Below are 15,660 nucleotides of genomic sequence, written 5' to 3'. Positions count from 1 at the left end.
TAACCACTTTAAGATTAGTTCTGGTTAGTTGAAGCTGGGCTAAGTGTACAATGCAGCAATGTGTCTTGATGTGTTGCTCACCAACTGGAAATGGGAAGTAAAAAGTGGCCAGCTTCTGTCCTAGCTTCAGAAGCAATATCATGGCATCACTACCAATTTAAACTGCCAATTACACAATGCCACATAAGTGGCTTAGCTGTCTCAATATCCAAGCTGGGGGCAACTTGTCAAGAGGTACATTTTTGCCAGATCTGCAAACCCAGCCCACTTGATGAAGTTGGTTAGTGGGCTTCAGTTCATCACAAAGCATGACAATTGTTGCAGATCTACTGGAGCCAAACAGGTTCAGCTTGAAAATTAAAATAGGAATTAAAATCCCGGAAAATTGGCTGTTTTAACAGAAATGCTGAGAGTCCCACAGCTATTGCAGTGCTCCCAAGTGACACTGTCATAAGTATAAAATGTTGAAAATGCCATATTACAGCTAAATGAATTCTTTAAGCAGGTTAATGACAAGTTTTACATAAAAGCATACCAAGGTGCGGTAACATCTATCCGTAAGGGGAGTAATGACAAGTCGAGGTGAGTTGCCAAGGTATTCATAGGCATATTTTACATTGCAGTTAATGATGCGGACACGAGCATTCTCGTATTCCCAATAATATCGCAGTTGAGCAAGCCACTGAAAGTCTGTCTCATTTTTCACATCTAGTAAGAAAATAATTAGCAGTAAATATGAAAAAAAGTTCTAGAAAATTGGATTTTCTGTCAGGTATAAAATAAATAATTTGCCAATATGAATGTTTTCATATATAAAATGTTTTAAAAATTCTTATGGTTCTTAAGGCCAGCAAAGAAAGATAATGCAAGTCTATTTCTCTGGGTTCTGAGTAACTCTCTGTTAAATACACATGAAGAATAAAATTGTAAAAAGCTATGTACCGCTTTCAATCATCTCCATGACGACATCTCTAGCATGCACATCAATAGTAACCAAAGCACCTAGTGTAGTTCGTGTCTGCTTAGATAATTTTCCTCTCACCAACTCTACAATATCATTAAGCTGAAGTTGGAGAGTATTGTAGTAATCCTGTAAACCCTGCAAGAAAGAAAATGTCAAATTTGATTTAACAATCTTTGGAACTTAATGTGCAAATAATTAGGGTTATGAAATTTCTTTTAGTGTGGGCAGACGTCTTAAAAGAGATTGTTTAATGGACCATCTCCCTTCTCAGTCATTTCTCAAAGACCATCTCCTCTCTCATTTGCAATTATCTACCTGCCCTGTAAAACTACAGCATATTGTTTTTTACATATTTTGAATCCAAGACCCATTTCAGTCAATGGGAGTACTGACTTCAATGGGCTTTGGGTCAGGCCCTTACTGCATTTCAGCAGTTGTAAACAAACAGGAGGAGCCTATGATCAGCCTACTCTCTATGAATCATCTGCAAATGCTCTATGATCCATCAGTGGTTTGCAGACCACAGTTTGCAAACCTCTGGATTATATACATGAAGATTTCATTAAAGCCAGTGGTAGGTTTGCTTAAGGAAAAGCTGTAGGATTCAGCTCAGCTTATATATCTTTTCAAAATTATTTTAGTTGGCATTTGTTTTATTGAAAGCAGTTTCAAACATTATAAGTAGCAATCTTTACAAATCCTGCATCAAGCAGAACACTTAGTTAAAAAGAACCCTATTTTAAGAAAATTATTTAAAGTTCTTATTCTTATTGGAAGTGCAGTCTGAAACCACACTCATGTTTTTAAAAAACTGGATCCCCTAAAGAAAGAACTGAATACAGATGTCTTTATTTTGATATTATCCACCTGAGCTCCTTGGAACTTGTATAGTAATATTTTTTAAATTATTTTATAGAAAATTGGCTCCTAAACTACAATTAAAATGTTCCTATAAATAATGGTTCAGTATGTATATATGTGAGAGTGCTGTACATGCCCATAAACTATGAAAAGCTCCACTGTGTCATGTTTACCTGCCTCCTTTCTGATCCCTCCACACTGGATAGTACCACTGATTTTTAAAACTTGTTAGAATGAGGACTGCACCGGTATTTAGACTTTTCTAATAGAAAACTCTAAAGTAGCAGGAGGTTACATATTCGCTTACATTTTTCAAAGTCCAATCCTAAATTCCTTGAATAGAAAACTTCCACCAATTTCAGTGGAACTTTTGAGTGTAAAAAAAATTGGTATTTGGTCCCTAGGCAGCACTCTCTGTAAATCTGTTACCTGAGTACCCTGTGGGAAAGTAAAAAATTGGCTACTATACATTGTCCATCTATGCCAGAAGAAAGACAAGAGGGCATGAATGTGGTTTAATTAAGCTGCAACTTTATCCACTTATAACATCTGGGAGTATCCGGCAAATTGTACAGTGTAGGGAGGAGGGGGTTGGCTCTCTGCTGATCCAGACATAGGAGCCCCACCCCCTTCCTTGGCTCCCTGAAAGAGGGACAGGAAAAGGAAGGGATCGGCTCCCATCTGAAGAGACAGAGAAGTACCAAATCCCCCTTAAATCAGCTTCCTTAAGGGATGTTTTCCTTCAAATCAATTTCCAATCCAATTTATCCAATAACTATACCCCTTGTATACCAAGTACCTGCACTGGATGTCCACCTCTAGTAATACAAATAAATTGCGACATGATAACCTAACCCACCTACTCCACCCCATCAGGGTAGAAAAGGTGAAAAAATTCACCTTACTTTGGTCAACTCGGCAGTGAGGGAAAAATTCCACCCAAGCCCCACAAGGAAAAGGGGCAACTAGCATAATCCCCACAGTGAGTCAAAAGGAATAGGACCAGGTTCCCAAGCGTATAGGTGGGGGGGTGGCTGGTTCCAGCCTAATCCTGGTAAAGAGGGTGGCTGCATGGTGTATGAATACCTCTCCCATTTTTCCAGTCAGCAGGCAGGGCAATGCAGTGACCTTGATCTGTCCCCAATTGCACCCTGCCTTTCTTGTCCATCCCTGTAAACTTTCCCCCTTCTCTGCGTTGTTGCAAGGGATCCCCTAAGGGGTAAAGCCCCTTTTCCTCCAGCTAGCCAGACCAAGATCCAGTCGCATAAAGGATGCAGTAGGCACATTCCTCAGAATTTGACCATTACCTCATATTCAAAAACACCCAAAGGCTATTTACATTTCTATGTTTTAAGATTTCTTATCAATTACTGTATCCAACTTTATTTTGGGCAGGAGGAGAGACGAATGATTTAGCTGAACAAAGTACAATAACTGAAATACTAAATGTAAAATAAAAATACAAATATTATGCTTCATAATACCTTTGGTCCATTGCAAATGGCTTCATGTACCTCACTCGTCCAGAACATTTGAGACACACACAGCACCACCTGTCCAGGCCACTCTAGAACCCACTGTTTTCTTTCAGTTTCAGGATATGCCTAAAGAGTTAAATACATCACATAATGGGGTCAGTGTAAATAACTGAACACGTACCACTGAATATGCTTTTGTATTATATGAATCAATATGATGCCTTTAATAATACTTTTTGAAATGCTGGCAATATTATATTTGTATTTTTGAAATAAAATACAAAATATTTCTTTTAAATTGCTTTTCCTTTATTTTCTTCCTTTTTTTATTGCCAAATAGTTAGATTTTAAAAGTCTCCCTATTAATTATTAGAATCTGCCTAACATGCTAAATTGCAAACAGAATCATTTTCTGGTTTGTGGCTTTCTTCTTAGGTGAGGGCAAACCTGCAACAAGGATTTTGTTTACTTCTAGTTTTTAACTAACTAAAAAAAAAAGATTGAAATACTGAAACAAAGTCTACAAAACAGGATATCTTAGAAGATTAGTAATGCTGTCAGGCTTATTTTATATGTTCCCATGACCATGCAGGACAAATCTCAGTCCTGTTTCAGGTAAAACTCCCATTGACTATTTGGCCTATAATTTGAAGTCTACCACCAAAATCTTAGGCCTGAGCCTGTGGCTTTCATATGTTTAAATTACACTCAAGGACAGAAAAGTTTTAGTGTGAGTAAGGCCTTTAGGAGAGCACCCTAAAATGAAGTAAGGACTACTCATATGTACATAGTTTTGTAGGAGGTGGCCTGGAACATATACTAGAAAACATACCAATCTTGATTCAGCAATAACATCATGTATACTCTTCAGCATAATATCTTCCACTTGGATCAGCCACTTTTCCACAGCACCTCGAGCTTCAGAAGTAGAAATGGTTGAAATCAGTTCCACTCGCTCACCTTCAGTGCTATACATTGCCTGAATATCCAGGTTAGGAAGGAAATGCAGCTTAGCAATGCCCTCAAAACACTTTTTCAAGTGAGGCTGAACTCTGAGAGGATCTTTTGTCTCTGACAGAATCTCCAACATTTCATCATTAGACAAGAAGAAAAAACTAGAAAAAGATTCACAAAAATGACAGAAGTATCAAGTTACTGTATGTCAGCCTAAATATACAGCAAAACGTAATTTCAATCATCTTTGTTTTTGACATAGTCAACACGGCAGCATACCGAGGAAAGAACAGGCGCTTCTTTTCAAGATAAGCATTAAGCCCTTTCATGATTTTATCGAGAAGTTCGTTACACCCCTGAAGTTTCTCCAATAAACCTGTCAATGAAGTGGCAGCAAGAACCTGTAACAACAGATATATAATCTCCATAAGTGCATACAGTAAGTCTCATACAGGGCACAGGGCACAATGAAGGTTATTAAGGTGATAAATACATAGCACACACTTTTACTCTTTAAGTCTTAGGTCTGTGTGCAGGTATTGTTCAGTTCATTGAGTATTTTTACTACAAAGTTACTGATAAAAATGGAAGGAGGATAAAATTCTTTTCTTTTGGGGCCAGTTTATTTCTGAGTCAATATATTACCTTAGGGTCTTTGGCACAATACTTCATAATGTCCCTCCAGTATCTGTCTACAGTCTGGAAGAGACGTCCCTCTTCTGGCATCTGTTGCATGATGTCCTCAGAAGAAAAGATGGGCTCCAAGTAAAGCCACTGAGCTTGCACTTTCAACCATTCATCAATAGTCTCCTGAATTCGAATGAGACGGTCTTCCCATTCCTTAACAAACATATTAAAATTATTGCCAGGATATAGTCATACCACATAAAGTTAAAGAGAGAATCAAAAGTAAAGAAATCAAATCTTATGGACAGCACAACATTTTCTGTCCCCCAAGGAGACTTAATATAAACAGAAAAGTAAACCACTAGGAAGATTAACATTCTTCCCTATATATGCATTACCTAAGCAGTTTGTAAAGTCTAATCTACCAGTAGACTAGTTTCCTAAAGTGCTGATAAATCCTTTGACTGGAGTTTCAGATCATTTCACTATTATCATCTTTTAATAATGTTATATTTAGATAACATTCATTATGATACTGGAGACAAATCCTACTCATCTCTCCATAGCCAGGAAAGTCTGGCTCATAGCAGAACTAGGACAGATCCACATTACAGTAGGGGGGCAGGATTTGAATGGTCTGTGTAAAGAGTACGCACCACCTATGCTTCATTGAGCCCATTGGTGTATGAGCTCCCTACATGCAACTACAAAATGAGATTTTGGGGTGGTGTCAGATACAGCAGATCTACCAGATATTCCCCTAATGGGGGGCAGGGTGCCATAACTACTGAGGGCTATTCTAGCCCTGAGGTTAAAGTAACAGCTGCAGAGTGGCTCCATTGCTGTTCAGCAGCCTGGGGAAAGTAATTCCTTCCTCTGCCCGCCCACCAGGAATTTTCCAGTGTACAGCCTATGCAAAGGCATGCCCTGAGGCCAAAATTTGGCTTATAAAGACTAGATCACCGAATACTTTCATTAAAGATAATGAAAACATCATTATAATCATCAGTAAGAGGGGTTAGAGAGTTTATATAAAATGTTGGTTTTCCAGATTAAAGTGATGAGGATATTCAGGACATTCTCTCTGCTGCAGTTGGACTTGACTCAGGAGGAAGAGAGAAACCATGAGTGGGAAAGCAAGGGGGAATCTCAACATTAAAAAAAAAATTAAAACAACTTGTAAAACATTTTATTTAGAAACACCCAGGATATCAAATTTTGAAAAATTAAATCCAACAATAATGCCACAATAATAAAACATTAGGGCAACCGTATAGTTATCACTTGAATATAAGTAGCCATTTTTAAAAGCAAATAACCATATTGCCTCTCATACCTTGATTTCTTTTTCAAAAGGTTTAATGAAAGGTGATCCTCTCATTGTTTGAGTTTTTACAATCTGATCATCTAGAATAGTCTGAATCTCATCCACTGCTGACAGAATACGAACTCCAGTCTCACGATAAATGCTTGTATGGAAGGAAACAGACTCCCATATTTCCATCATAGCGTGCATAGCTTTCTCTAAAGAAAACTCCTATAGTATAGAAAGGAGATATTTTATAGTCACTGCACTAATTTTCTTTGATTGATACGTTCAATATATAATCTCACATACCTAGATAAATTTTAGGAGAATTATCACTAGTACTACCAGCATAACATTGTTTTCTTTTATTATTTTTCTTAACATTTCATTTGTTAAAGCATAACAAAATAATACAGTTAGGTAACACGGATGCTACAACACAAAAGTTATAAATTCAAACAAATTCAAACACTCCATCCAAAAAGGCATGTTGTTAGAATCAGCTCTCAACAGATGCAGAAAATTATGTACAATAAAAGGGAAAAAAGTCATTATAATAAGCCCCAGAAACCAACACACAAACATACTTCACTTTTCATTTGTTTCTTAAGAGATTTACTCTTGTGCTCACCTTACTTGCGCCTACACTTATGGTTTCAAATTGCTCCAGGTAAGGGGCTAGGTTCTGCTTTAAAACTTTTCTTAGGGTAGTTCCAGAGTCTGGAGTTAAATCATATCCTATTATATCTGACATCTGTTGCCAGTGGCGAGTCCTTATGCCTGGGTTACAAAGGATAGTCACCGTGGGGATATTCTCCTAGTTGAAAAAAATATTTGCAAAACAGAATTTCATCTATGTAAATACAAATTTTGCAGATAATGTGAATTACAATCCACTTATATTAGCTCACCCTCTTTCCCCTTTGCAGCTAAACTCTGCAGTTTAGCTAATACATCCAGAGAAGCTGAATATTAAAAGACTGTCTATAATATACATGTCTACTATTATTTTCAAAACATAATTCCACTGACTCTCTGGATGATGGGCCACTGTTCCTGATATCTAACAATCTTTTCAAACAATGTTTCCGTATCAGTCTAAAACCTGTCTATTATAGCACTTTTGTCAGTGGATCTGCATTGATGATGAATTATAGGTAATAATTTTACTATTGTACATGCATTCCTAAGGGTGAACCAGAAGGCTTTTAACCTGCCAAGACCCAAGTTCAGAACTGATGACATGAGTGACTTCAATTACAGTAATCACTGAACAGTACAGATGGCTTCTTTCAATGCACTTCTTCAGTTGTTACCAAATGTTATTCATTAATTTTTTCTGAAGAAATACAGAACCATGAACTTAGGTCATGGCAGATGCATAAAAAATTAACTAATTTTCAACAACATTTTGTATTAAGATATACTTTCATATACAATTGTTCTAGTAAAAATCTGAGAAAAAAATAATATTTTGTATCTGTGTATTTTTTAATTCCAATTTATTTTTAAATACAAAAGGGACACATAGTGATGCTTACAAAGCCTTTGGCTGCCTTTATGTCTAATTTTCAGAATTCCCTATTAGAGTTCTTATATATGCCTCAAAATCTGTTTCTTTTACTGTAGCTTTTTCCGTGGCAGGAAGTAATCTTTTTATTATTTATATAATATGTAAATTAAAACATATTATTAATTCACTCTTTGGTTATTCATATATCTGAAAATTTGCAAAAGCTTTAGGGGTGAAATCCTGGCCCTACTAAAATCAGTTGAAGTTTTGCCATTGATTTCAATTGGGCCAGGAATTCACTCTAACTGCATAACTGTTGTCACTTGAAAAGCATGACAGAGCCAACACTCCCATAAACACTGCATAGCAGGACTTGAAAAAAATCCTTTCTGATATTGTAGTATCTACTTGGATGAGCAATGGTTTTAAGATTTGCCCATAAGAGCTAAGTATTATTATCAATGGGTTTTTTTAACCTTAAAGTCTTTGATCTGCTCCATTACTGATGAACACATTGTAATAGTTGGATTGTCCTTCTTTTCTTCTTCCAGCTTCTCTTCTACTATGGCTCTGCGATGCAGTGTCTTCTTCTTTTCCAGTTCTGCTTTCTTCTGCTTTTGTTGAAAAACCTTCAACATCTTGTATATTTCTCGAAAAAACTCATCTACCTCAGTCTCCATGATTTCCCCATTCAGGTCCAGGAAAGCACCATCCATCCATCTGGGAGAAAAAACAAAATCATAATGCATCTTATACAAGAATCAGAATGACAAATATATCATGTACATATCTAAAACATATTTTTAAATTTTAAATATACTATTTGTATCATAAACAGAAGTTTAAAAAGTTAAAAGAAACATTTTAACGGATGTACAGCTAATATTTTTAATTCTGTCATTCTCTACAATAGTAACCAAGAAAGCACTCACACCTATTTAGTAGCATCAGGGCTTCCACACAGTATAGTCACTAGAAGATGACGACCATCTTGGATGGGTATGCACTTGGGGTGGCTAGTCCCTCCCCCCACCCGCTGCTGCTCACACCATTGTGGCTACATTCTATTTTTAGTGCAATAGCTCAATCGGAGCCACAGTGAATGTGTCTCCTAGAGCTAAAAATTATACCTCCAGTTCGGAAGTGTATATCCATTTTCACACACTTTAGACAAGTCACTATTATAGCTTATACAGCAGTATTTACCCACCTGAAGTAACATAATAATTTGAGCAGCTCTACATTCCATTTTGAGGGTGAAGACAAACTCAAAATTGTATTTTATTATATAAATGTAGATAGTGCCCCAGAGAAGTATGTTTCGGGTGCCCAAGGCAGCCAGCAGAGAGGTAAATCACTGTGGTGCGGGGTGTGGTGGGACTGGGGAAGACACAGTTGGTCCCACTGAGCCTCATCACTCACAACTACAACTCACCCAATGAGCCCCACTCCTCCTGCACCTGGGCCAACCTGATGAGCCATCCACACCAAAATCCCCACCCTATCCTTCCTCTTCCCCTGCATGACATCTGGGGCCAGGTCAGACCCACCCCCAGATTTCTCCTCTAACAGCCCGCGCTCTTCCTGCACCCATCGCTCCTCAGCTACAGAGAGAGGAATCACTGTACAGGGAGCTGCTTGCCCATCCACCCAACCCCTGTGCATCCAGACCCCCTCATACCTAGATCCTCCCACTGAGCCTCATCCCCCACAACTAGAAACACCCCCCACACCCAATGAACCCTACTCCTTCTGCACCTGGACCATCCCGATAAGCCATCTGCACCAAAATCCCCACCTTACCGAGCCCCAACCACCTGCACCTGGATGCCCACCCTCACTGAGACCCACTCCCTCAGCATCTAGACTTCTCATTGAGCTCCCCACACCCAGAGCCTTTTTACCTCCACTGAGCCCCTACTATCTTCACCGGGATCCCCTGCAGAATCCCATTACCGTTGCACCCAGAACCCCCCAACGAACCCCTGTGCATCCAGATCCCCCATTCAGCCACCCACACCCAGATTGCCCCACACAGAACATTCTCAACCCATACCTGGATCACCCCCAAAGTAAGCCCCTCCACACACAAATCCTACCTTGCTGAGCCTGCTTGCCCACACCTGGCATGGACTGGCAGAGCTTTGGGGTGTTTCTGGGGCAGGCCCAGTCCCTTAACTATGTCAGGGTTGGGTGCAGCCTCACTGCTGAGTCCATGTCCTGGGGGGAGAGGGAGCTGCACAGTGATCTCCCATCTCTGTGCAGCCAGTTGCCTGTGCTCCCGAATGCCATGTTGACGCCTCCACATTTATTTGACAAATAAAATTTGCAGAATTTTGTAGAATTTTAAAATATTGTTCGCATAATTTTTAGTTTTTTTGGCACAGAATGCCCTCAAGAGTAAATGTAAGTAAAATATCTATATTCCAATCAATTTATTTTATAATTATATGATAAAAATGAGAAAATAAGCAATTTTTCAGTAATAGTGTGCTGTGACACTTCTGTATTTTTATGTTTGATTTTGTAAGCAAGTAGTTTTTAAGTGAGGTGAAACTTGGGGTACACAAGACAAATCAGACTTCTGAAAGGGGTATAATAGTCTAGAAAGGTTGAGAACCACTGATCTATATCTATACCTGAATAGATACAAACAAGGAGATGAAAATATTCACATGCAGGAGTTAAGCTTCAAAATAGCTCACATATCTTGCATGGACAAATAAAAGCAGCCTAAATCTTTTAGCCTTTTCCTTATTTAACGTTAAGACTATCAAGTATATAATTACCGTTTTTCTGCTCGCTGCCATTTCAGTATAAGAACAAAAAGTTTCTGATAGGGATCTATATTAACTTTTAAACTCTCGAGGACAGGATACTCAGTCAGCTCCCACTTGAAGAGAGTCTCTTCTTTATTAATAAAAGTTACTGTTTCCTCTGCTTCCTGTATGCGTTTCTGCAACGCTCTCATGTCAGTCACATACTGAAATCAAATGAGTTTATATCTTTTGAAAATTATTCAAGTTATACAAGGAATAGTCTTAATTACATGATATTAAAAGAGACAATAAATCATTGGCTTTTCAAAATTATAAGTAATTTGTGAGAGTTACAGGATATTAGCCTCATGCTCTTTAACAAAGACAATAACATGGTCCCCAAGCAGATGGACTGAGTTTTTCCGCAATAAGGACACTAGATTAATGCTCAGAAAAACAACATAAGCATAATTTTACTCTTCTCAAACTGAAGCATTGTAAAAAAGTGTTCTCAAATTGACTGAGTTTCAAAGGTACATTGTACAAAAAAGAACACATATTAACTTTTCTGTAGTTAATATATAGTCTTGACAACTGCGATTTCCAAGTTTTGTGATCTCCAAGCATTGCGATCTCCAAGCTTTGAGAGAATTTTTTTAAAATGTACTCAATTACTCAGGGAAGGAGTCAAGAATCTTCCATTTAAGCAATTTTTAAAATTCAAAATATGGCAGGGAGTGTTTAGTGATTAGGGAAGGGGGCTGGCATGTCATGAAGTTTCAGATCCAGCATTCAGTCTACTGTTCATACTGAAAGGTATGCTTGTGTTTATTTTAAACAAAATGTGATTTACAAGGTACATATGCATAAAGAAGCATGCTGTGGCTCACCACCCTAGGAACATTTCTAGAAAAGGTCAAGGGGTTAGGGGTGAGCTTAACATGTGGAGTGGAGAAGTATAAGAATGTGATGAACAAATCCATATGTAGAAAGGTTAAATATGATTGGTTAGAGGTTTGTGTTATGTAACTTGTTATGTAACTGCCATGTGCTATAAAATAGCAATGGGAGAGGCTCCTTGCTGGAGGGACTCTGGCTGATTTTTGTACCAGGGGCTCTCCCTTTGTGCACATTGGATAAAGTCTTGTTGAACTGAATTGAACTGAATCAAATCAAAGACCCTTGATTCTGCCCAGCATCTGACTCATTTGGTTATTATTGGGAACCACAAAATCCCAACAGCTTCCATCCTGGACACACCACACGATCCATTGTCTACAGCCAAGTGCTGAGGTATAACCACATTTGTTCCAACCCCTCAGACAGAGACCAGCACCTACAAGATCTTCACCAAGCTACGATACCTGCACGAGGAAATGAGGAAACAAATCAAGAGAGCCAGAAGTATACCCAGACGCCTCCTGCTGCAAGATAAGCCCAAGAAAGAAACCAACAGAACTCCACTGGCCATCACCTACAGTCCTCAGCTAAAACCTCTCCAACGCATCATCAGTGATCTACAACTCATACTGGACAACGATCCCTCACTTTCACAGGCCTTGGGAGGCAGGCCAGTCCTCGCCCACAGGCAACCTGCCAACCTTAAGCATATTCTCACCAGCAGCCACATACTGCACCATAGTAACTCTTAACTCAGGAACCAATCCATGCAACAAACCTCGATGACAACTCTGCCCACATATCTACACCAGTGACACCATCACAGGACCTAACCAGATCAGCCACATTACCAGTTCATTCATCTGCAATGTCCACCAATGTAATATATACCATCATGTGCCAGCAATGCCCCTCTACTATGTACATCGGCCAAACTGGACAGTAAAAGGTAGTCAGATATTAAGAATGGCAATATACAGAAACCTGAAGGAGAACACTTCAATCTCCCTAGACATATAATAGCAGATTTAAATGTAGCCATGCTGCAGCAAAAAAACTTCAGGACCAGACTTCAAAGAGAAACTACTGAGCTTCAGTTCATTTGCAAATTTGACACCATCAGCTCAGGATTAAAAAAAGACTGTGAATGGCTGGCCAACTACAAAAGCAGTTTCTCCTCCCTTGGTGCTCACACCTCAACTGTTAGAAGAGGGCCTCATCCTGATTGAACTAACCTCGTTATCTCTAGACTGATTCTTGTCTGCATATTTATACCTGCCTCTGGAAATTTCCACTACATGCATTTGATGAAGTGAGTATTCACCTATGAAAGTTTATGCTCCAGTACATCTGTTAGTCTATAAGGTGCCACAGGAATCTTTGTTGCTTTTTACAGATACAGACTAACACGGCTACCCCTCTGATACAAAATCCCAACAGTACTCAGTGGACTTTTGAGATTTATGTAACTGGCCAATTCCTAATTAAATTACTGCCTAAAAACCCCAATGAATCTAACTTAGTGGGTTAATTTCCCAAAACTAAACATACTAAAAACAGCTACTGAAATCATGGCCTCTGTGAAGTCAATGGCAAAACTTCAGTAGGGTCAGGATTTCACCAAGAGTGTTTGCACAGCCTCAAAAGCATTTGCTTCCATCTCTTTAATATTACTCCACTCTGTGACTACCTATTAACTGATTTAAACAAAGCTCTTATGGTAAATTTCCCCTCCAGTCAGAATATTAGTGTCACTATGGTAGTTAGTGCAAAAGTGGGTGTCTAATGAGTTTCATCAGCATAACAGTACAGCAATAGAACTTCAACATTTAACTTTGTGTTCGCTACATCTTTTTTTAAAATTACAATCCTGTTTCTTGTATTAAGCATATGTGACTCTTTGAACCCCCTTTATACTATGTTTATCAGACCTGTTGCATACGATCCAGTTCTGAGAATTCTGTAAACTCTTCCATACAGCGGGTCTGCTTTTCTAGTTCCAAAATAAGTTTCTCGCGTTTGGCCAGTAGTTCATTTTCACCTTTACGTTTAGATTGTTCAATCAGCTATAAAATAGATAATTTAAATGTGTTAAAAGAAAAAAAGCTTGCAGTAGACATTTGAGTGATCAAACATGTGGCATCAGTATCTTGTAAATAAGTGTTATCAGCATGGATAGAGAGAAAATAAATAGTACAGACAGATTACTTCCCTGGCAATAACTGGAGTTCTTTGAGAAGCTTTTGTCCATACAGATCCCACTGTGGGTACATGACTAGCAGTTACCCCTCAAAGAGGTAGGTGATAGGAGTTTTATCTAAACAGCAACTGTGGAAGAGTCCTGCAGAGCAAATTAGGCATCTGACCTAGATGTTGTGACAATGGACTAGTAATTAGTAAACATATGACCCTAACCACAAGTAGCTTCTCTACAAATTTCAGCAACAGGCACTTCTCTGAAACAAGCCAGAGATATTAAATGGGCCCTTGTAGAGTATGCCCTAATTTAAGAGGGAATCATAGAAGATTAAGGTTGGAAGAGACCTCAGAAGGTCATCAAGTCCACCCCCCTGCTCAAAGCAGGACCAATCCCCAGACAGATTTTTACCCTAGTTTCCTAAATGGCCCCCTCAAGGATTGAACTCACAACCCTGGGTTTAGCAGGCCAATGCTCAAACCACTGAGCTATCCCTCCCCCACAAGAGATAGTTCATTTAAAAAATTGGAAATTTGAATGCAGTCTGCAACTAGAACTGAGCAAATAGTTCATTTTTCAACTCAGGGACTAAACTGAAAACCAATAGGCAAAGTCTGAGCCCATATAGAACGTAAATATGGTGCTGCAAAAGATGGAAACCAAGAACATGAGACCTTTCTGAAACATGGGATCTGTGACGAGATGGACTCCTTCCAAAACTATTCTCGGGAATCAACGTAAGTGAAGGCAGAGATCTCGTATGAGGAGTGCTCCTGCTTCCATGCAAAAATGATTATGCAGATGAACAGAATTACTCTAAAGGGGGAGGCAATTCTGGAATTGTAGAAATAGGAAAAGTCTCTGCCTGACAGCATGAGAGATAGGCACTGGTGCCACAGAGGTTGGATGCAGAGAGATTCTCATCTTCAGTACATTGGGCTCCAATACCAAGAGACTCCTAGCTACTGCAGAAAAACGACAGACAGCCACCAAGGGGGACTCCAGTTCTGGAGTGATAGTAAGGTCTGCAGGAAATGTAAAACCAGCCTTAGTAGATGAAGGAGACTGTACAGACAATGACAGGGCTCTGTCCAATGGTACAAATACTGGAGTCTCAGCAGAAATCTTGTCAAGATGTGATACCAATGACAATGGGGCAGAGGAAGCAAGGATGGTACCAATGTGGTTTCAAAGGAGCCAGTTTAGATAAGTAAGCATGATGGTTTTTAGCCTTCTTGGTCAGTAATGGAAATGGCAACCAGTGTGGAGCCCTATCTGGAGATCTTTGCTCCTTCTGCCTTGGACAGCAGGAGTCACTAACTGCGCTGAGAATGAATAAGAAGGCTTGATAGCAACATGAGGTCTCATAGACCTAGCAGATCCCTTAGCTCCCAGAGTAGAGTTTCTTCCTGTTTCAAAACTGGTTTTATTGAGTGCCCCTGCTACAAGAAACTGCTCCTTAGGTGGTACCTCAGAGTCAGAGACACTTCATATTGACCTTTCTGTAAAAATTTTAAAACGAGCATCACAAGCCCTGTCTGTGAGTTCAGTAACAAATACACACGGCATGCATGCTAGGAATACAAGACTCCTCTAAACAAAATAAACATTTTGTACTCACATCACTGGGGCATAAGAGTCTTGGCACATTTTAAAGCCCAAAGATGTGCTCTCTGCTTTCGGACATATTCCTCAGTACCAAAGCAAGACTCAAAGAAAGAAAAGTGCTTTGGATTTTTTTCACCCACCAGGCTTAAATAAAACTTTTTTAAAAGTACACAAACTCTAAGCTAAGTAACTATAACCTTAAAGTATCTAAGAGTCATGGGAAAGCATGGGGACACTATGAACTCCAGCTTGCTACCATGGGCAGTGAGAAAGAACTACAATGTGAACCATGTGGACTATTGCTCGAAGAAGTGGTGGAAGGTTAAGAAAGTAATCCATTATGGATCTGGATCACAGAAAAACAACAGTTGCATATTCTTCATTAGTAAACTTTCATTGAATAATTGGAATTCCTAATTCTTATTTATCTAGAGAACAAAGTCGCATGAAAAAAATTAATATCCAGTACATTTAGAAAGAAAATAATGAA

General features: G+C 38.9%; 1 protein-coding gene across 7 annotated transcripts in view; it reads right to left on the bottom strand.

Moving 5' to 3' along the window:
• Positions 1–15,660, bottom strand: part of DNAH12 (dynein axonemal heavy chain 12) — a 159,719-nt gene that overhangs the window by 113,895 nt on the left and 30,164 nt on the right. For 4 of the 7 annotated variants that reach the window (XM_050958412.1, XM_050958415.1, XM_050958411.1 and 1 more), the window contains 11 exons: positions 13,297–13,431; positions 10,496–10,689; positions 8,183–8,426; positions 6,825–7,010; positions 6,221–6,421; positions 4,903–5,097; positions 4,537–4,658; positions 4,136–4,418; positions 3,310–3,429; positions 943–1,099; positions 536–708 (listed from right to left, as the gene is read on the bottom strand). In XM_050958412.1, coding sequence (XP_050814369.1) covers positions 536–708; positions 943–1,099; positions 3,310–3,429; positions 4,136–4,418; positions 4,537–4,658; positions 4,903–5,097; positions 6,221–6,421; positions 6,825–7,010; positions 8,183–8,426; positions 10,496–10,689; positions 13,297–13,431 — 2,010 coding nt within the window. Of the gene's footprint in view, positions 1–535; positions 709–942; positions 1,100–3,309; positions 3,430–4,135; positions 4,419–4,536; positions 4,659–4,902; positions 5,098–6,220; positions 6,422–6,824; positions 7,011–8,182; positions 8,427–10,495; positions 10,690–13,296; positions 13,432–15,660 lie in introns of those variants that run through there. The other 3 variants (XM_050958414.1, XM_050958416.1, XM_050958417.1) reach the window with 3 other exon arrangements.

Source organism: Gopherus flavomarginatus, chromosome 6 (assembly GCF_025201925.1).
Source record: "Gopherus flavomarginatus isolate rGopFla2 chromosome 6, rGopFla2.mat.asm, whole genome shotgun sequence".
Classification (NCBI taxonomy): domain Eukaryota; kingdom Metazoa; phylum Chordata; order Testudines; family Testudinidae; genus Gopherus; species Gopherus flavomarginatus.
Note: the sequence above shows the minus strand (reverse complement) of the source record. Positions and strands in the feature narration are given on the sequence as shown.